The sequence below is a fragment of the Periplaneta americana genome, chromosome 1 (assembly GCF_040183065.1).
Source record: "Periplaneta americana isolate PAMFEO1 chromosome 1, P.americana_PAMFEO1_priV1, whole genome shotgun sequence".
Taxonomy (NCBI): Eukaryota; Metazoa; Arthropoda; class Insecta; order Blattodea; family Blattidae; genus Periplaneta; species Periplaneta americana.
The window spans coordinates 224,037,683-224,060,684 of record NC_091117.1 but is presented as its reverse complement, the minus strand read 5'-3'; the positions used below and the strand labels follow the sequence as shown (position 1 = coordinate 224,060,684).

The window sequence follows — 23,002 nt, the reverse complement described above, 5'->3', positions numbered from 1 at the left end:
AATGTCGAATGAAAAATGTGTCAGAAGTGTGCTAAGGAATGGGTTGAAGGGCACGCAAATTTAACAACTGATAATATCCCAGTAATCTTACATATAACAGAAAACCGTCAAAAATAGTAATTTGCTTAAAATAAAACTTTTTTTTAACAGTGCATATTTTGCCATTTTTAGTGCATGTAAGGAACAAATTTCACAATGAATGTGCCAAAATATTAAGTGAAATAGAGCTGGGATACCAGCAGAAAATATTGAGACAGTTTGAAAATCTTTCTTTCTCTAACAATGGAATTCCCCTGGCAAACACCGTAAATCATGATGAAACAAACCTTGCTCATGATTCTGGCCGTAAGGAGGTTATAACGAAGCGAGGACCAAAATCTCCAGAAAGAATTATGAACCTCAGCAAGGCTGCAACATATATAACATATTTGCTGCAGCAGGGGATGGGACTTTACTGCCCTCACATGTGGTTTATCGGGGAAATGAATATGTATGATTCAGGGACACATGGAGAACTGAGAGGAGCACGTTACGATCACACAGAATCAAGATGGGTTGATATAGATTGCTTTGAAGATTGAGTGGCTAACATTATCAACCCATACTTCCGTCAACTGGATGGGAAAAAAATTCTAATTGGTGACAATTTGTCATCACATCTGTCAGTTGATTCAATCAAGTTGTGTGAAGAGGCATTAATTGTACAAATGCAGTTCTGAGAATTTTATCGAGTACTGGACTTGCCAGGGTGATTTAGTTTTTTATTGACCCATTTCCCTGTCGTCCAGACCCTTTACATCCGGAGGTTACATTTGTTTTTTAGTATATAAGTATTTTTAACAAACTTGACATTCGGACCTTTTACATCCGAGTATTTTAGAAATACGCCAGATAATTTATTTATGGTAGCATTTGTTTTATTATTTTATTGTCTCATTTTAAATACTAATTAAGATCTGAGATTTTTATAATTTTTTATACATCACCCTGTTGAAACTGCATATGTGAACCTCGTTTTAACCGTGACGTTTTTTTAGTTATTTTAAGCATTCTGATTATTGTATTATGTCTCTGTTCTGTAAAGAATTTTAGATAAGGGCGCAAATAGCCATAGTCGCTAACACGCCCTTTTTAAATCCCACTAACTAACTAGCAAACATTTCATTTGTGTTTCTCCCAGCCAATTCAACACACCTGACACAGCTTCTGGACGTGGCTTTCTTCAGACTTCTAAAAATGGCTCAGAGAAAAGTGCTCACCGACTGGAACCTGGTGTAGTAGGAAGGAGTCATCCATACCGAAACCAGTGTTTCCTCAGCTTCTGAAGTCTGTGGTAGAAACTATTTAGTGGAATGAAAAGAACATTATTTCAGGGTTTACAAAGTGTGGGACTATTCCCTTAAACAAAGATAAAGTTCTGTCACAGTTTCCAGATAATGCAGACAAAGTTTTTCCAATGCTGTTGATGACTCTATCCTTGAAATCCTGAAATCTGTTGTCTACAACAATGCACCCAAGCAGAGGCAACATAAGAAGAAGTTGAAGGTAATGCCAGGCCAGAGTGTAAGAGGAAAAGACTTCTCCGATGAGAGAAGATGATCCTGATCAGTGGCGGCTCGTGGGTATTGAATTAAGGGGGGCTGCATACAAAAATAAACCAAGCAACTTACTTTATTTAAAGATTAGTTCCATGCGCCTTATCTTGTAAATTGTGTTTAAATGAGACAGGCTCATGTTAGTAGATTTACTGGCATTTAAAAGAATCCTGCGGACAAAATTCCGGGCGACGCTGATATAACAACTGCAAGTGTCGTTAAATAAGCCATAATTTAATTTTTTATGTGCAGATTTGAACCTTAGAAATATCTAACTGGCGATGTTGTAGTTGGTTGTATAATATATATACATGATACATCAATAAATGAAAAAAATAACTGAGCCAGAAATTGAATTCAGGATATTCAAGAGTACGCACCAGGGCGCTTCTCTCATTTATTGTGATGTTAGATGTTTTTAGATTCCATTATGGTTTGAAAACATTCTAGCAATGGCTCCTTCTTCTCATGATCAACATTTACTGTTATTATTTTAAATCCATCTTGTTGCCCCAGCTGATGGAATTGTCTTTGAAACACATTAATCTAATATAGACGGTATGGAGATCGAGAGAAGAAAGCAGGGATACTGGATAAATTATCAAAAAATATGCGAGCCTTTGTATTATGTTTAGCGACTCTTTCCATTATGAGATTCAACTGATGGGCACTTAATTTCACATTTTTCCTGAATTGTTAAGGTACTGAACTGAATAGACTGTAAATATTGTACAGAATTAAACATTGTTGCACTTGTTATACTCACAGCATTAAAGAAAATGTATTTAAAACTGCACGCTACTGACAAACTGCTGCAAATTTTGCAGCGCCTGGAAACTCTGGATTCACGGCAAGGGGCAGCAGGGAGGAGGGGTAAAAATAACGCACAAAGCATCCGAGGCAAGACTGGCAGCTCCAGGGGAGGAAGTGGCTTCACCCTATAGTCCTTGTCTCTGGTTTCGCTCTGGCAGCACCAGGGGAGGAAGTGACTTCAGTAACGATTGCGTGCATGTCATTGAGAGCGAAATGTTTTTAAAAATTCGAGCTGCTAAATAGAGACTGTATAATAAATGTTTTTCACAACTTAAAACGAGACAAGAGCCACAAATGTCTGGGGGTGCTGCAGCTCCACAGCCCCTCTTCGAAAGCCGCCCCTGATCCTGATCGTTCTATAAAGAAATCGACAGAGGTGATGCAAGATGAAATTCCCGTCCCTGAAAAAACCTGAGAAGAGAGAAGGGACTGTGTTGTTAGGAATGGAAAGATCTTCAAAAATGTTTTCCCTGTGCAAAAAGAAGAAATATAAAGTAATGACTGGTTGTTGGTATAATTTCATACTCGATGTTACATTGAGAAAGTCACATGTGTAGTCCAGATATAAGAGGCAACACGTGACCAGTTTGGAAATGTGTCAAGAGCTATTGTCTCTAACCTTACAAGAGCACTGAATTATCAGCAGATAGCCAATATTTTTAACCTCTTGTACATGCTCATAATTTTAACAATTTTCGCCTCTCTTCACCGTCTTTATATTTCTAAGCAGTGCCTGACTGCAACATTGAAATTCCTTCACTCATTTTCCTGTAATAACTACAGTGCCTTTCTAGTATGCTTAACCTGAAATTGAGGACCGTTTTTGCAAAACTTGCTAACTGCAAAATTGAAATTTTGATGGAATCGTTAACATAAGGCAGGCCTGAATAATTTTATGGGAAAAATTGTTCCGGGGCCGGGTATCGAACCTGGGACCTTTGGTTAAACGTACCAACGCTCTACCAACTGAGCTACCCGGGAACTCTACCAGACACCGATGCAACTTTTCCCTCTATATCCACAGACCTCAAAGTGGGCTGACAACTGTCAAGCAACCCGGCCCCGGAACAATTTTTCTCTCGCAATTATTCAAATCAACTTAACAGGGAGTTATACCTGAAAGCTTGATTTGCATAAGGCAGGCCTCTACATAATGTTCAAGGAGGCGTCTTAGTGAAACTGGGTTATTTCTCTTCATTGTAGTGTGTCAAAGTGTGATCGTTTTTTCAAAACTTGATTTCTGCTATAAGTGAGAGTTACAGCAAAACTTGCTTACTATATTGTTTTGTCTCTCCTGTAAAATTTAGTTTTTTCAGTTAGCAAGTTTTGCAAAAACGGTCCTCAATTATAATAACATAATTTGGAGTCAGAACAGCCTTGTAAGCCTAAATCATAATGTTAATGATAATCATGATGAAAGCCATGTATTATATTTACTGTTCTTAAAACATGTTCACTCCAGCACACAAGACACTCTTCAATACCATCCCTACACTGACAAAGCCTTAATCCAGTACTGTGGCTCTCTTCAGCAACTTACTCAGTCTCTTACCAATCTGTTTCGGATACGTATCATTCTTTATCCTAAATTCTGTACTCTGATGCGTAACAGCGCCGTGGTCGAGCTGAAAGTCACACAGTGCTATCATGGGCTGTAACAGTTTGCTCTTTATGTAGCTATTTCTCTCTATTACAGCCAACACTTCTGCCACTGTCTCCAGCGTAGACAAGCAGCCATCTGTCGGTTGTGTACGGATCACATATTCACTCGTGTTTCCTGTCACAAGTTTTATCTGAAACAGATTACGATAGGTTTAACTAACCAGAATGTTTACATACAATATTCATGTTAAAGATAACACAGGCCTGAGATGATTTTGCGACACGGAATATTATATATCATAACGGTCAAGTCGAATATCCTGATTTCGAAAATATTAACAGTTTTTGTGTATCACATACAGATTATGCACAATTTTGTATTTAACACAAAACTGAGAGTTCGCCAATCTAGTACTAGTACCACTGTGCGTCCAACTTGTAGCATGGTATATTAAACTGTGTAAACTTGTCAAATCATTTGACATAATTTCAAGAACATATTTTCAGATAAACCAATTATATATTAACACAAATTTGAAGCCGTTCTGTTTAATAACTTACCGTAAAATAAATTGGGCTGAAAGCCATTACATATTTATAAGTTGTCTTTAATAACGAACATTTTTCAACCACATTGGCGCATCTTCAGGCTAATATTACACAATTATGTGAACATAGAATACTAGAGTGAATAAAATATGCTCTCATTGAGTTAATACACTGTATACAAACACTTCAAATAATTACACATGTACCACAGTGGGTCATCTCTGGGTTAATAATAATTAGTCAAATATAATAATCTACATGCAATCTCATTATGGGATTAATACATTGTATGGAACATATTAAAACACTGAACGTTGATCAGTTAAAATGTCATACATTAAAATTTGCTAAAAGTGGGCTAAGTATGTTGACAGATAGTGATAGTGATAGATTTATTGATATTAGTTCACAAAAGTACAAACTTAATAATTTAAAAAAAAAAAAAAAAAAAAAAGATCTATATACAAAAGTAGTTATACATAATAAATATACAATTTCCTAAACTAATTAATTTATCGCAAATCTCAATAATTTATTGGTTCAAACTTGCACTTACGTCTAGTTTTAGTGCATGTTTAAACCAATCGTGATAACCATTAAGACTTTAAACCTTATTTATCTGCTCCTTTTCACAATTTACTACCATAAATATTTTTAAATCAATTATTATTAATTTTTTTTACTTTAAACATCTAAATTTATTCTATAACTTTCGTATTTATCTTTAGTCATACGTTCACTTATGTATGTTAACTAATATTATTCCGTGTCATCACACTGCATCCAGGTTAGCAGTTGTTGACATATAGCCAGCACACTGCAATAGCTGAATCGGTATTTCTCAGTCAGTACAGTAGGTCAGTCTAAATTCCTGCTACATGCTTGTCAGCAAGTTATTTGCTTATTTATACATCTTGCATCATACATGTAAACACACTTGACATATTAAATTTAACTCAATTACAGTTACAACATTCTTTTCCATGCTCACATTTTCGTTTAATTCTATTTTACTTTTTATTAAATTTATTTTATGTGTAATCTTATTGAAATTTAAAGTCTTGAATATACAAATTAATTTGATGTTGTCTTTATAAACAAAGAATTTTACTACTAAATACATCTTTTTTGTTCAGATTATTTATTTATTTTTTTTTTTCTTTTTGGATTTTCTGATTATAGGCAAGTTAAGTTTTTGTATTTTTTTTTTTTTTTATTGGGTTATTTTTCCGACGCTGTATCAACATCTAGGTTATTTAGCGTCTGAATGATATGAAGGTGATAATGCCGGTGAAATGAGTTCGGGGTCCAGCACCGAAAGTTACCCAGCATTTGCTCGTATTGGGTTGAGGGAAAACCCCGGAAAAAACCTCAACCAGGTAACTAGTCCCGACCGGGATTCGAACCCGGGCCACCTGGTTTCGCGGCCAGACGCGCTGACCGTTACTCCACAGGTGTGGACAAGTTTTTGTTGTTGCCTACCTCTTAGTAAATAGTTTTGTTCAGTACTTCTATCATTATCTGTATTTGATTGTTCATAAGTTTTTCTGCTAATGTTTCTATATGGCCTTTTACCTCTAATTAAGTGATCGAACTCAACTTCATCTTCCTCGGTAAAATCCGCTAACCTCATCAGAAGTATGTTGATAGAATCAGTGTAACACCAACATACTTAGCACAAATTTTCGTATGAAATTTTAATTGATCAACATTTAATGTTTTAATATGTTCCATACAGTGCATTAATCCCATGATGAGACTGTATGTAGATTATTATATTTTACTAATCATTATTAACCCAAAGACGATCCAATGTGGTACACTGTATAATTATTTAAAGTGTTTGTATGCAGTGTATTGACTCAATTAGAGCACAGTTTATTCACCCTACTATTCTGTGTTCACATAGGTAATATTAGCCTGCAGATGACCCAATGTGGTTGAAAACGTTCATTATTAAAGACAACTTTTAAATATGTAGCGGTTTCTGCCCAATTTATTTCACAAAAGACAAAAGAGACTTGCAATTCAATTGCTTTAATATATTTGACATAATGTTTTCCCATTGTCTATCTCTGTTTTCACGTTGTCATATTTTTTAATTGATGCTAGGTTCTTCCTATGACTCTATCTCACATCCATTTGCAGTTTTTGAGTTCTCATTTCTTAAAGATACTACAGAGGCAATAAGAATTCTTTTCTCTAATACAATAGCAGGAATCTCTCTCGCCCATCCTCAGTACTGCTTAAATCTCGAGTCAGTGGCTCTGTTTTAAACGTGTGTTGTATCTTGAATTCTGTACGTGGAAAAAATGGCAAGTTCAAGTGGTACATCTAGAAGAGGCTGGGTGAACAAACAGAACAATTTCTGTTGCATATGTGGGTGTTATGTGATAAAGCAGCAGAAAAGAAACATTACTCCATTGCTCAAGAGTTTGTTTCTGGCCTACATTAAAAATGACAAAAATTTTGTTCCACGTATTGTGTATAAAACTTGCGCAAAAATATAAGATGGAGTTCGTTCATATATATCAGGGTCAATGGGATGTATCCATGATACCTGACTACTGTTGGTGTTTAACAAGAGATGACCCTCGTCAGGGCCACAAATACTTGACAACAAAATATTTGTTTTCAATGAAGCAGAGAAGAAAATAATTTTTCTAACATATGTTTAAAATTTCGTACTAATTCATTTTAAACTGCTGTGTCTATACAATTGAGTTTTTATCATCTTTTGCAGTGATTCATTCATTTTAAACTGTACTAAAATATTATAAATTGCTAAAAACTTAATTTTTTTTTCTACTTGGCAAAAAACTGTACATGATACACAAAAATGGTAAACAGATAGCAATTCAGCACACCAAAATTAGGTTTAGAGATCTGTTCAACCCTGTGCCACAAAACAAAAATTTACTTTTACAGGCCTGTGTAATTGTATAATTATGTAATTAATTAGGGGTTCAGAGAGAAGATTAACAGAAACCATCATTATATTGATCAACACATTTGTGATATCAACTCTGTATTTCGTATCTTTTTCATCATTACCCGCATAGCAAATTCATCTAAGTTCACTGCACTACAAAGAGATACCTAAAAGTGATGGTTGGATAAAAGGATACCTCAGTATTGTTCACAAGTGGTTTATTTTATTGGGTTATTTTACGACGCTGTATCAACATCTAGGTTATTTAGTGTCTGAATGAAATGAAGGTGATAATGCCGGTGAAATGAGTCCGGGGTCCAGCACCGAAAGTTACCCAGCATTTGCTCGTATTGGGTTGAGGGAAAACCCCGGAAAAAACCTCAACCAGGTAACTTGCCCCAACTGGGATTCGAACCCGGGCCACCTGGTTTCACGGCCAGATGCGCTGACCTTTACTGCACAGGTGTGGACGGCAACAGTGTACATGGAAGTAGAGCTAAATGATTTCTGGGCAATGGTAAAGAAACTAACAAAAAAACTTGAAAACAGGACCGATATAACTCGCGAGAATAAAACAAGCAAAGCAACCAGTCTAATGGAAAGCAACACCATAAAGAACAATAAAGAATAACTCCGCCACATAGCACCATATCACAGTCTAGTATATACAGTCACGAAGCTCAATACGTAGTAAATATGCATCCACAGATAGTTGCTAACCACTAGGATCGCTACTATCACCTCATTACAGACAATTCGAAATAGTACCTGCACAGTCTATTGTTCCTAGTACCCTCACAACTCAAGCTTCGTGACTGTATATACTAGACTGTGACCATATTACTATCGATTGAGATATGCTATCGAATATGCTGGTACTACTGATTACTGAAAGCCAAGTTATATTTCGGGCTTAATTATCACAAAATCCACTTGAAAAATATTCCTTAAAAGCGGGATTTTCCTTAAATCAGCTTTCCTTAAAAGCAGAAATTAATTACTTTCTTCTTATGGTAATCTGACTGGAACTCAACAGATAATTTTAAAAAAAACGGGAGTTCCTTAAAAACAGAAATGTTAAAATGGGGTTTTACTGTAATAGTTATCCATTGTTGATTGATCAATTTAGAATTCGGATTTTTTGGCCCTACAAATTAGAACTTATGTCCCTAAAATAGGCTCAATAAAGCGATGAAATATACTCTAAAAATTAAAAACAGGGTCTAAAAAAATCATATGACTTCCATCACATCTCACCCAAAATTAATAAATGTTTCAATTATTCTACACAGCAATCAAAATTCCAAATCCACGGTTTGGTAACACCGGTCTGAAGAAAGATTTGAACCTCGTGAAATCAGTAAGGCATCACTATGGCCAGGAGATATGAAGTAGGGTGGCCAGTTCCTTTCCCCCTCCACTGCATACATCACTGACTAGCTACATGCTACACTAATCAGACTTCAGATGTATACAAACAAATTACTTTTCCTCTAACACATATCGTCAAGTGAGATGTACTGCCTGGTAATAGATTAACATATCAGTCAGAACCTCAACCAAAGATAAATTTACATTTAGGAAGTAAAATAATGCTTCAGTTCACCATCATCATTGCGTAGTTCCATTCCATTTTAGTAGGACCTATATCCCTATACAGTCTAGACAGCTGAGAAAATACATTATTGGTGAAGGCAAATTCTAAAGGATAAGATTTTTATGAGACACTTTAATAATGAGCTAATAATAGGCTATGCAATGGTGCTGTTTTTCTGCGTTGTTCGAAAAGTTTTGTTCCTTTTTTAGCAAGTTGATTTGCCATATCATTTCCATACAGCCCTACATGTAAGGAGATCCATTGCAGAATAATTATTTTCTGTCAGAATGCTGCATTGGAGTTAAATCGCTCGCTTGAACTCGGTCGAATGTCGCACCCTCGAGTGAGATACGATCGGTAGTGATACGCTTGTAATAAATAGAAGCACAGTACAAGGTCATCTCACCGACATGTCTTATCTTGTATGGAAGGCGACAGGTAAGATACACATATGTTTTGCTCACACGGTAAAAATAAGGCTTTATTTTCTGCGTTTATGACAAACGTTTAATGGAACAGTCAATGGAACGTACCAAAACTGGAACATGAAGTTATAAATAAAATAGTATGAAAAACTTCGATATACAGTTATTATTGCTAATTAATAATTATTCAATATTTGATTTACCACATATATAATATGATAGGTCCATACATAGTGTTCCGCCTATATACTGCGACAATGTAGAAACGTTTTACAAAATATTATTGATATAGCAGTAGATTAATAACAATATTAGTATAGAGATAACGTCACAGAAAATATAATAAAACGAATAATCATGCTGCACAACTGTTAGACGCAAAGATTGATACACTAATTATTAGAGGTTATTATTATTATTATTATTATTATTATTATTATTATTATTATTATTATTATTACTAGAAAACTTGATAAATTTCTTGCATTATCTGATTGTGTTCTCCATTTATAATAATTACATTTACATCCAGTAACATCTATCCGATATGGCAAAAACAAAATCACTCCTGTGTGGAAAAAAAAAAAAAAAAAAAATTTACCTACAACATTTATATTACATTTTAAAGCATGTTTTGTAGTTGTACTATGGAAAGATTAGTTAAACACTGCAAAGTTTTGAAATGATAAACATCTATGATGTTACTACACAGTTCATCACTGTAACAAGAACGAATGTCTAAAGCTCGGCTTATACTGTTCGAGGATTTATTGCTCGCAATAATTTTGTCCATCATGCATGTGCGCTACCTATCGGATTATGCTATGAACTACTTGGTGCTCGAGCGAAAACGTCCGATGCAGACCTCTGTTTTCTGTTGTTTCTCTAGAGTTTGAAGAAGTGATCGACTTTCTGCTATTGCTTTGTTTTCGGGGTTTCTATTTGATGCTGTTGCTTCAACTGCTGATTTTGAGTCTATGAATATAATCGTTTTATTGAATTTTTGGGTTTTGTGTATTAAATTAGTTAAAGTGTGACTTGTACTGCTTCCACTTCCCCATCGAATGTTGTGCTCATTGGTATGTAGTGTGCATATTCTTTACTATAAATGCATGCTCCACTATTCTCTTGAGAGTTTGTTTTGGAGTCATCTGTATACAATATCCTCCACCATTAGGGTTCTGAGTACAGTAGAACCCCGATTATCCGTCACCCTATTAACCGATTGGCAGATTATCCGACTGTCTATTTCTCGCTCTTTTTTTTCTTCTGAAATAAATAATTTATATGAAGTACTCTTTTGTGCAAGTAGGTTCTACATATGTTTTTGCTAGAGAGTGTTATTACAAAACATTGTCTACTGTTCAAAGTGCCGTTCTATAATATAACATGAATATAAAATGTCTTCTACGGATGTTAACAGAAAACGTGTTGTGCTAAGTATCGAAAAAAAATGGAAATAATTTGAATGGTTTGAGAAAGAAAACTGTGGCTCATCTCGCGTCAGAATACGAGATTGGAGTTACAACTGCGCGATTTAATAATAAAAAAAACAAGGATAAAGTGTAACAAATTATATAAATCTACAACATGAGACCTCCTTTATTCCTATCTTTCCTGAGGCAGTCATTACAAAGGGCTTCCTTGCTCCTTAAAAACCCGTCGTTGACAACCAGACTTAAATTAGTGAGCTTCTGATCCACTACCTAGCGAGTTAAATACAAGACCATGGAGGAAATAACAAAATCTTTCATGGTACGGATTATCCGATTTTTTTGATCAACCGTTCAGTCCATCCCCTTCATTACCACGGATAATAGAGGTTCTACTGTATCTTTCATAATTGTGGATAATGCAAATTGCTTTAGTTGTTCGCTGTTCATATCTTTTTTCTTGTTTATTAACATATTAAGGTCAGGTGCGTGTTGTAGTCGTGGTATTCTAGAGGGTTTAGGCCTATAGGTGGAAGCAGTTTGTCTATACTGTTTTCGCTGTAAGAAAAATCCTAATGTAAACACAAGCACGTGGCTTTCATACCCGTGATTGGCTGCCAGTCGAAACACTCACATGACGCAGGAAAATATAGTCCGTATTTGGAAACTATCATCTTGTATTATTTGAAAATAAAAAATTGAATTCTAGTTGTTAAATACAATGAAATATATAACTTCACTCATATGTTGTTGTTGTTTTCTAATGCCAGGCGTTTGACAATAAAGTCATTTGACCTCTTGCACTCCAATATTTTTCAAAGATATTATCATGACCAGCCACTGAACCACAGATTTTGAGGTGTTCCGGATCCATTTCTTGGTTTGAGTTGCACAATGGGCAGTTAGGGGACTGATATATTCCAATTCTATGCAGGTGTTTGGCCTAACAATCATGGCCTGTTGCCAATCTAAATGCAGCTACAGACGATTTTCGTGGTAAATCGGGAATTAACTGTGGATTTTGATGCAGAGAGTTCCAAACAGGAACATGAAGTTATAAATAAAATAGTATGAAAAACTTCGATGTATAGTTATTACTGCTATGTAAAAGAAAAGCTACTTTTGTATTTTGTTATGTACTATGAACGCAGATGAATACCAACAGTAATACCGAGGTAGTCTGTTCTTGTAACAAGCTGGCATCACTTGAGCTCGTAGTTGTTCACGTAAGCACGTATGGCTTCTGCATCCTCGGTGTGTGTGGTTATTAAACATAAGAGTGGAAACCCTCTCAAAAGCGGAGAAAAACAAATAGTCTTAAATGTATATAATAAGTTATGTGAGTTTTAATTAGAGTAATTATAAAGTAAATGTTTCCTAAGCAAACGAATGCATAGTAGTGAGGTTAGACCTACTTGACGAGTAACGGGAAATGTTTAACATGAAACAGAATGTACAACAGTAGGCGGAACACGTACTGAGAATCTATGGCGCCAAACAGCGGCCAATGAAGCCTCACTTCAGTCACGTGCTATTGTTTACATTAGGATTTTTCTTACAGCGAAAAGATTATAGGGAAGAATGTTTTTAATCCTTCTGAATATGTCATGTGTTTTGTGTTGGATTTAACTCGATTTAACTATAAAATGCATTACATTCTTTCCGAGATCAGTTTAGTATGGTAGTCCTCGGGGGGGGGGGTTTCACTACTTTCACAGAACAGCATGATACACTATTCTCATTCGAATCTTCAAGATGTCTCATGATGATGATGATGATGATAATAATAAACCAGTAACTACTGTACTACAACTATAAACACAAAATAAAACATAAAAATATAATTTACTAATCAAAGTCTTCAAGATGAAGAAATGAAAAACACCCACCTGCCTTAGTTTGTGCAGCAATGGAGTACTATGATAAATAGCTTTTGCCTGAGGCCAAGTACCGTCTATTAGAATGAAATTGTATGGACCAGTTGTTTCAGACACGGGTGGCAGTTCTTCTAGAGTCACTGCATTATTTGAAGGATATACAAGGATAGAATTTGGAGCTTCCAAAATTTCTTCCAATCCTTCATGCCTATAAAAGAAAAAAAAATGTCTTCTAGAACAATATGAACGCAATTACACATTTTTAAAACCACCACGAGTAGCAGCAGCAGCAGCAGCAGCATTGTATTTCATAACGCTTTGAACTGGAGATGTGCAGTGGTTATTCAGAGTGGGCAAACAGAAACGGTTTGGAATTGAACGGGTTACATCAGCTGCTTGTCTATGCGGATGACGTGAATGTGTTAGGAGAAAATCCACAAATTATTACGGAAGACACGGGAATTTTACTTGAAACAAGCAAAGAGATAGGTTTGGAAATAAAAAATGTTTAAAATGTTATGTTTTATTTAATGACACTCGCAACTACAGAGGTTATATAAGCATCGCCAGATGTGCCGGAATTTTGTCCCGCAGGAGTTCTTTTACGTGCCAGTAAATGTACTGACATGAGCCTGTCGCATTTAAGCACACTTAAATGCCCTCGATCTGGCCCAGGATCGAAACCGCAACCTTGGGCATAGAAGGCCAGCGCTATACCAACTCGCCAACCAGGTCGATTTGGAAATAAATCCCGAAAAGATAAAGTATATGCCTATGTCTCGTGACCAGAACATAGTGTGAAACAGAAATACTGTATATAAATTGGAAATTTATTCTTTGAAGAGACGGAAAAATTCAAATATCTTGGAGCAATGGTAACAAATATAAATGACACTCTGAAGGAAATTAAACGCAGAATAAATATGGGAAACGTCTGTTATTATTTGGCTGAGAAGCTTTTGTCATCTAGTCTGCTCTCAAAAAATCTGAAAGTTAGAATTTATAAAACAGTTATATTACCGGTTGTTCTTTATGGTTGTGAAACTTGGGCTCTCACTTTGAGAGAGGAACATAGGTTAAGGGTGTTTGAGAATAAGGTGCTTAGGAAAATATTTGGGGCTAAGAGGGATGAAGTTACAGGAGAATGGAGAAAGTTACACAACACAGAACTGCACGCATTGTATTCTTCACCTGACATAATTAGCATATATGGGCAAATCCAGAAATGCATATAGAATGTTAGTTGGGAGGCCAGAGGGGAAAAAGATGATTGAGGAGGTGAGGCCATAAATGGGAGGATAACATTAAAATGGATTTGACAGAGGTGGGATATGATGATAGGGACTGGATTAATCTTGCTCAGAATAGGGACCAATGGTGGGCTTATGTGAGGGCAGCAATGAATCTCTGGGTTCTCTAAAAGCTATAAGCAAGTAAGTGGCTAACAACAGCCTATTCCGAAAGTTTGTGATTGATTTCATTATAGCAGTGTAGCACTCCAGCACTAGCAATAGTACAGTACACCTCGTTAATCCAAATCCCAAGGGACTGAAAAAAAGTTAGTTCAGTTTAACAAAATTCGATCTAACGAGGTTTTGGTAAAAATAGGTTCCTACTACCTAAAACGGAAAAATAAGTATATTGAGTTGATTTCTGTCACTGTGGGTAGTCAGAACTCGAGGGGGAGGGGAGGGGAATGGGTAGGGAGGGAGAGAGGGGGAGGGGGGGGTTGTGCGTGCATGCGTGTGTGTGTGTGTTTTTATGTCATGTAGGATAAGTATGTGTAAATGTTCGTTCAAGTGTAGTGCAAGTTACCGGCGTGGCTCAGTTGGTTAAGGCGCTTGCCTGCCAGTCTGAAGTTGTGCTCAGGCGCGGGTTCGATCCCCGCTTGGGCTGATTACCTGGTTGGGTTTTTTCCGAGGTTTTCCCCAACCGTAAGGTGAATGCCAGATAATCTATGGCGAATCCTCGGCCTCACCTCGTTACATACCATCTCGTTACCATCAATCTCATCGATGCTAAATAACCTCGTAGTTGATACAGCATCATTAAATAACCAACTAAAAAAAAAGTGTAGTGTAGGAAATGGATGAGAATGATGATGAGGAAGGGAGAAGGGGAAACCCGGCGCCAGCACATAGCCTACTCCTGTTTTATTAGGTTATTTTACGACACTTTATCAACATCTAGGTTATTTAGCGTCTGAATGAGATGAAGGTGATAATGACGGTGAAATGAGTCCGGGGTCTAGCCCGAAAGTTACCCAGCATTTACTTGTATTGGGTTGAGGGAAAACCCCGGAAAAAAACCTCAACCAGGTAACTTGCCCCAACTGGGATTCGAACCCGGGCCACCTGGTTTCACGGCCAGACATGGGGTCTAGCCCGAAAGTTACCCAGCATTTACTTGTATTGGGTTGAGGGAAAACCCCGGAAAAAAACCTCAACCAGGTAACTTGCCCCAACTGGCATTCGAACCCGGGCCACCTGGTTTCACGGCCAGACATGGGGTCTAGCCCGAAAGTTACCCAGCATTTACTTGTATTGGGTTGAGGGAAAACCCCGGAAAAAAACCTCAACCAGGTAACTTGCCCCAACTGGCATTCGAACCCGGGCCACCTGGTTTCACGGCCAGACATGGGGTCTAGCCCGAAAGTTACCCAGCATTTACTTGTATTGGGTTGAGGGAAAACCCCGGAAAAAACCTCAACCAGGTAACTTGCCCCAACTGGCATTCGAACCCGGGCCACCTGGTTTCACGGCCAGACATGGGGTCTAGCCCGAAAGTTACCCAGCATTTACTTGTATTGGGTTGAGGGAAAACCCCGGAAAAAAACCTCAACCAGGTAACTTGCCCCAACTGGCATTCGAACCCGGGCCACCTGGTTTCACGGCCAGACATGGGGTCTAGCCCGAAAGTTACCCAGCATTTACTTGTATTGGGTTGAGGGAAAACCCCGGAAAAAAACCTCAACCAGGTAACTTGCCCCAACTGGCATTCGAACCCGGGCCACCTGGTTTCACGGCCAGACATGGGGTCTAGCCCGAAAGTTACCCAGCATTTACTTGTATTGGGTTGAGGGAAAACCCCGGAAAAAAACCTCAACCAGGTAACTTGCCCCAACTGGCATTCGAACCCGGGCCACCTGGTTTCACGGCCAGACATGGGGTCTAGCCCGAAAGTTACCCAGCATTTACTTGTATTGGGTTGAGGGAAAACCCCGGTAAAAAACCTCAACCAGGTAACTTGCCCCAACTGGGATTCGAACCCAGGCCACCTGGTTTCGCAGCCAGACACGCTGACCGTTACTCCTACTCCTGTTGAGTAACACCAAGGGGGCCGCCACGTGTAACGTCCCCGAATCACTATTAACAGTGCCATATGCCTTCTCTTCATATGCACTGTAGAGCGATTTGGGATTTAGTTTTAATAATTTTGGTGAATGGGAATTTTCTGCAGAATATTTCCTGGAAATATACCAGATGGCAAAGTTCCCGGGAATTTACTCTTCACTGGCTGGAAATAATGCAGGGCTCAAACATAAGAGGAAACTCTCTAGAAAGTCCCTTACTTGATATGGATGCTTCATAAGGCAAGTGTATCATTCTTGTCAAATCCCGCATGCATTCAATGTTTCATGTTAGGCAGTTATTTAAAATAATTATCTGTTATGTCACGTCAACTGACATTGCTCCACATATGTCGACACATGCCTCATTTTCCAGTGAGAATATAGAATCAATCAGTGGTCAGGGCACAGAAGAATATTGTTTTTTTTTGTTGACATGCAAAGTTTTCTTGTATGGAATGAAGATTAGGAGTCAAAAGTGAAAGCTTTGTCTCTGCATTATAATCAGGCAATGAATTAGCATGCAGGCTAGCATAAATACAACTCTTAAGCAGAGAAACAATTCACTTGTCATACCTAACTTGTGGAAACCTTTTTCCTCTAAAGATAAGGCATTTTCCTGGTGCAAGGCCAAGAGCTAACATTGGCACTGTGGCAAGGCATCTTCGTTGTTCCGCTGGATGTTGCAAGATAATCACACGGCACTGTGTATCTAACGGCGAGGCAGGAAGAAAAGCACACCAACAGACTGTTGCTGGACGTCTGAAACATTTCATGACAACGTAATAATTTCTTAAAAGTGTGTCATCAGTCAACAACAATAAACCACAATATCTAGACTTTCTAAATCAGAGAAGTACATTCAAACCTCAACAAGTCAATTTGTTTTGCAAAGCAGGATGCAACATTGACTCTACTGGAATTTAATCCCCAACTCCTGCAGGAAAATTTGGAACAACTCTAGAATACAAGTAGCTGAAAACCGTGCTGTACCAGTGCGATACATCATGACGAAGCCTGTTTGCTTACTCCCACAACACTGGAATGAGTATAAGTGTGCATGGAGTATATTATCGCCGCGCTATCATAGTAACATGTCAGCATCATATAATAATGTGCGGTGTGCTTTTAAAACATAATTTTGCCGACCGATTGTTTTATTTTATTTTATTATGGTCTGTCCAAAACAACTTCCGACCTGATAAATGGCGCCTTTAGCATGTTACCATGGCAAGCATTCAAATCAACCAATCATGAGAGACGCGTAACCATGGTAATGGGACGGTGTTGCCATGTCTATGTTTACAAGCTGCACTTGAATACCACGGCCTAGCAGTGAATGCAGTGCCCGGAATGACTGAGTTGGCTGGTTAACGCGTGCTTTGTGTGAATTAAAAATATTGTTTAGTTGTATTATTGTTTTAGTGTATCGATAATTATTGTGTTTAAATTATATTACACGTATTATCTTCGTTGTCACTGGTGGAGTGTGTGGCTAGTGTGCGTTTTCTAGTTTCTGCGAGAGTTTCTAAACAGGTGACTTGTGCAATGTCGGAAGGAAGGAAAGGCAGGCGGAGAACAAAGAATATTGTACAAGGTGCCCCGTTAAAGAGTCAAACGTGAGAGGGAAAAAGATAATGGCAGGCCACTTTTACCTTTGGCGCAAGTCATAATGAGAACTGCAGCTTGTGTTAAAATTAATAAGAGCACTGTTATCGATATTGGAAAAGAAAAAGGCCTTGCAGATTTTTAATCATAAATATTTTTAGTTTACTATTTTTTCAACGTCTTTCTAACAATATTACATTGAAGAATACCAACACTCATAAAAGTAAAGGCTTCGTATTAAACCATTTTTTACAGTTTACAGTCCTTTCGACGCTTTTCTAATGGTATTACATTGAAGAATACCGGTACTACTACTGCTAGTACTACTACTACTACTACTAATAATAATAATAATAATAATAATAATAATAATAATAATAATAATAATAATAATAATGTACATAAATTTTAATGCCTAGTGTTCAACAAATTGGTTAGAAATGTATGTGTTCATATAAGCCGTTCATTACCGCACTCTATCGGCAGCGCGCTCACTTACACGAAAGATGAACATGACAACACTGCTCCCCCTTCTCTGTAAGCTGTCAAGTCGGAAGTAGTTTTGGTCAAGGTATAGGTTATTCTACGACGCTTTATAAACATCTCAGGTTATTTAGCGTCTGAATGAGATGAAGGTGATAATGACGGCGAAATGAGTCCGGGGTTCGGCACCGAAAATTACCCAGCATTTGCTCCTCCGACCGATTGTTGCTCTGTAGGTTTCACTCTAAGCGTCACGTTGTCACGTCTACTTCCTCGATAAGAATAAGCACTAGTTTGTTATATTGTTACATGGCTATTATTATTATTTCATATACGAGTACGTTGACATTCTTAACTCTTAATAATAACTCTTTAATAATAATTTTTAATCACATACCTTAATGTTCGTCCTCAGCACAAGACATGCAACCTCGGTTTTAGTCCACGTGGATTAGGCAATAGGTGTCACTTAATAATGGAAGCAGCTTATTGGTTGCAATGTTGAAATTGAGGCGAGTGATTGAAGCAGCGACATAAGAAATTGAAAACAATAAAGCAATTAAATTTCAAAGACCTGCCGAATGTTATGCACGAGGCCGCTCAAAGACCTGCCGAATGTTAACCATGAGAGCGCGGCAATAATACAATACAGTATGCAAACTTCACTACAGACTCTGCTCACAATCACAACAAATAACGCGCACTAAAGTTCACCATATAACAGGTTCCTTACTCCTAAACAAGTACAGAACATATCAGTTTAGCAATGTTTATGATATTATGCACTACTAGTTGAAATAAAGATGCCTAAACAAGTAAGAAAGTACTTCATCTTGTCTGCTCTAACTTTTCCTCCATTCTGTTACAAAGCACGTACCACGCTTGCATTACAATATACTATATGCACACTTCCTCCCAGGCTTTGGTTTTTCTGACCTGTTGGAGTACAAATCCAACCTCATTTCCCAATAGCAGGATGATTTTCAATTTCAGATATACCTAAACACATCTTCATATTGTAGGTCTCTGTGAATCTTCGGTCATGCTATGCACCACACACAGGAGGAAAACCCGTACTTAAATCACTGAAAATAACTTTTGGTAATTTGATAGAAGACGGGCACTTGGTTGAATATAGTAAGTATTACCAACTTTTTTTATTTCAGAGTTAAATGTTAGTGATCTTTTAGTGACTTTTACATATTAGTTCTAGGTTTTTATAGTAGGTGTCGTCGTGATTTTCTTTTAATTTGATTGGTTATAGTTGTCATTTATTCTACAATTTTCGTTAATTTTGAATGGATAATGACGTTATCAGTTGTTCTTGGTTGTTTGACGTGAGTGGTGTTATGTTGTGTCTGATGGCTAAAGCTATTGAAATTTTGCCATTTTATTTTTTTTGTGATTTTCTTTCGATTTGATTGATTGTAGTTGTCATTTATCGTAGAATTTTCGTTAATTTTTAATGGATAATGACGTTGTCCTGTTGTTCTTGGTTGTTTGACGTGAGTGATGTTACATTATAGATTTGTCTGCATTTGTCGAATGCGCATCATGCCTACGAAAAGGCACTTTTCAGTGCCAATAATTTATTTTGTGTGCACAAGGTTGGAATTTTGAAGTAAGAGGGAAAGGAAGAATCCGTGTTCTGAAATTTATTAAATTTTGTGTCGATTTTGGTTTACTTCTTTCCCTGGTGAATAAGGACTGTGTTGAATGTTGAGAAAACTGTTTTTCTGTGGTTTAAAGGAATTATTTACTGAATTGTCTGTAGATATTAAGGTGTAATAAGTGTTCGAAGAGAATTTCATTTAGTGTAAAGACGTGGTTTATTTATGCAAAGTTGACTGTACGACAAAATGTTGGTTTAGTTCTTTGTTGCTTACATGGTTTAAGTTTAGATTGCCTTAAAGCCTGTGCCATTTATACTGGAAGTGAAGTGGCTGTCGATGAAGACGTCAATGAGAATTGAGTTTTATTTGATAAGGTGACAAATTATTATGTTTTGTTTTGTGTTTTAGTGATTTTTGGGGGTAAAGTGCGGACGAAAACTGCCAGAAAAGTACTACAAACTATGAAGTTCGAATGCCACCAAACGCCAAAAAAAATCAAAGGCGAAAAATTAAATATATTTTAATTTTTTTGGAGGGCTTGTTCTTCTTTAAAAATATGAATATATATTCATTTTTCATCTTTGATTTTGCGATGTTTGGTGACATTTGGACTTCATAGTTGGCAGAACGTTTTGGTAGTTTTCGTCAGCCATGTTGAATTTTGCCCGTCTTCTAGCAAATTACCTAATTTTTGTGCGAGATCGTGCGTATTTGCTTGGTTTCCACACAAAACCAACCCGCGGTAAGTCTAAAATTCCACATTCAGTATTCCCAACCGAACACACATAACAATTTCCCTCTTCTTACCGCTTAAGTGACATATTGATTTTACTGCTTTAGGCTTTTAACATATTATTTTTAGAGACGTTCAATATAGTAATAATTATAAATTGGAAACTTACCACTGCAATTTCACCTAAATTGCACTGTTAATTATTGTTTTTAAATATTTGAAAAAATTAAGTAAACTCTACAACTCCACTAAAGTTACTGCATTTCGTGATGCATGTAACATTAAGGAATCCGTTTGTTTTAAGTTCGCATTTATAGGCTGGGGGAAAAAAAAGACAGACGTATATCACGGCTGCTGGAGTATAGTAAACACAGAAAATATTTTAAAGCAACAATGTTGAAGATAGATATTTTTGTTTTGTAAAATTGCCGTCATTGAACAAAAACCAAGATGGAGATTTCATTGCAACTAATTAGAAATTACTCTTTCAGGTATGTAATAAACGATCTTTGCACAAAATAATGTACGATACACGAGCGGTATGTTTTCTTTCAATTCTCTGAAATTAAAAAAGCTCAACTACGTTTCGCTTTTTTAAACTTTTCCTCGAACATGAAAACTTCAACATACCGCTCTTGTAACGCATATTACTATAAAATTATAGTAAACCACTCTAGGGTCACAATGTAATCATAGTGAGATAAATCGCAATAAAGAGAACGCCAGTAGGGGAAGTTATCCCCACCCACATGAAATGTGCATTCGACACAACACTCATGTAGTGTGCCTGTGAGCTAGTAGGGGAAAAGTGGAAGGGGAGGTGGGCGGAGCGTCTACGTTCTGCTTAATGCGATTTTCCCTCATAGTGAAAGCTGTAAACCCACCCAGCTCGCCCCAAATACCTTTGTTTCTTATATAACTGACGGATCGTTTTTTCTGACCTTTTCACACACAATAACAACATAACTCAGTGCTATCACCATCACTCTGCACTATGCGCGAAAGCAAATTAGTGTTATCCACAAGTACGCCTATTTATCGAGCAACAACATCCAAGTCCGAGGGCAGACCTACTCACTGTACTTACCTATTAAAGGGAAAATTTCGTATACGGATTCCTCACTGACAATTATATCCTAAAATTTTTCAGTGCCAATAATTTATTTTGTGTGCACAAGGTTGGAATTTTGAAGTAAGAGGGAAAGGGTGCAATCCATGTTCTGGAGTTTATCCGAAGAGAAGATTGATTGACAAGGTTGGAATTTTGAAGTCATAGGGAAAAGAAGGAATCCGTGTTCTGAAATGTATCCTCTTTATATCTACAAGATACGTCGATACAGAAACAAGCATAATTTATCGGTTGAATGGTGACGAGGGAATAAGTTTGTTTGCTGCATGTGGATCGGATGGGTTAATACAAACCGTGTTAGCACAGAGACTATTGAAACTGCATAAAACGATTAAAATAAAAATTACTGTAACATTCTGGAGCTACCCCTAGGCTTACTATTGCAATGTGTCTCCTCTATGTCTATATCAAAGTGCACATGTTGTTTTTATGTGTGTACGTGCGTATTCGCTCACTTTTTCTTTACTTGCTTATATGTTTTAATAACTTACCTACACGTGTTACAAATCTCTCTCATCTTTGGAGGATCTGCCGGGAGACTCGAAAGATCGTCCCAAACACTGGTTTCGTCAGCCATATTACGTGGATCTTTAGTTTTGTCTAAAGAACATCAAACCTCATATACATAGCCGCCGTATTATGTTAAGTGTTATTCCTGTATAAAATGATTTTGGTCATTATTCCTTAGCACAATAAAAACCATCCTCACGAAACCGCCATCTTCCTCAACGATCTTTCACAGTCTTACCAGTATTGCCAATGCACTGTCTGTGAAATTACCATCCAATGTCGCTAAAAATACCCGACATCAACCAAAATACCCTCTGCTTGACCACGGCCGACTTGATGCTCGCTTCGCTTCTAAAAGGGAACATCAAGTCGGCCTTGGCTTCAGATATCATCATCATCATCATCATCATCATCAATAGTTCCGTGTTATACACAATGTTAATTTTTAAAAAAGTATCCATTATTTTAGGAGGTGATAGTATGTATCAAAACAAGAAAAATATGTTAATAAACATGGGTCCTACAACACATACTTTCTGAGATCTGAACACATGTTCATAGGAGATGCTTACGTGACGTCCATTTATGGCAATGCATTTTTCTGCCCTACAATACAGCAGACTACCAGATAAACATACCGTAGTTGTTTGGTTAGTGTAACATTAGGTTCAACTAAACGATAATTTTGTCTAGTAGGATATTAATTAACTTCGGATTTAGTCTTGAAATCTTTATAACCATTCTTTAATGTTAA

At 37.1% G+C, this 23,002-nt stretch overlaps 1 protein-coding gene across 4 annotated transcripts in view; it reads right to left on the bottom strand.

The window, feature by feature from the left end:
- Positions 1-22,459, bottom strand: part of Dtwd2 (DTW domain containing 2) — a 144,593-nt gene extending 122,134 nt beyond the window's left edge. For 2 of the 4 annotated variants that reach the window (XR_011334728.1, XR_011334723.1), the window contains exons 1-5: positions 22,230-22,459; positions 16,749-16,934; positions 12,836-13,031; positions 3,961-4,201; positions 1,195-1,340 (exon numbers count right to left, since the gene is read on the bottom strand). Coding sequence is in view for 2 of the 4 variants with exons in the window: in XM_069838714.1 (XP_069694815.1) it covers positions 3,914-4,201; positions 12,836-13,031; positions 16,749-16,934; positions 22,230-22,315 (756 nt within the window). In the remaining 2 variants the exon portion in view is untranslated. Of the gene's footprint in view, positions 1-1,194; positions 1,341-2,898; positions 4,202-12,835; positions 13,032-16,748; positions 16,935-22,229 lie in introns of those variants that run through there. The other 2 variants (XM_069838722.1, XM_069838714.1) reach the window with 2 other exon arrangements.
- Between the last annotated feature and the right edge of the window lie 543 nt (positions 22,460-23,002).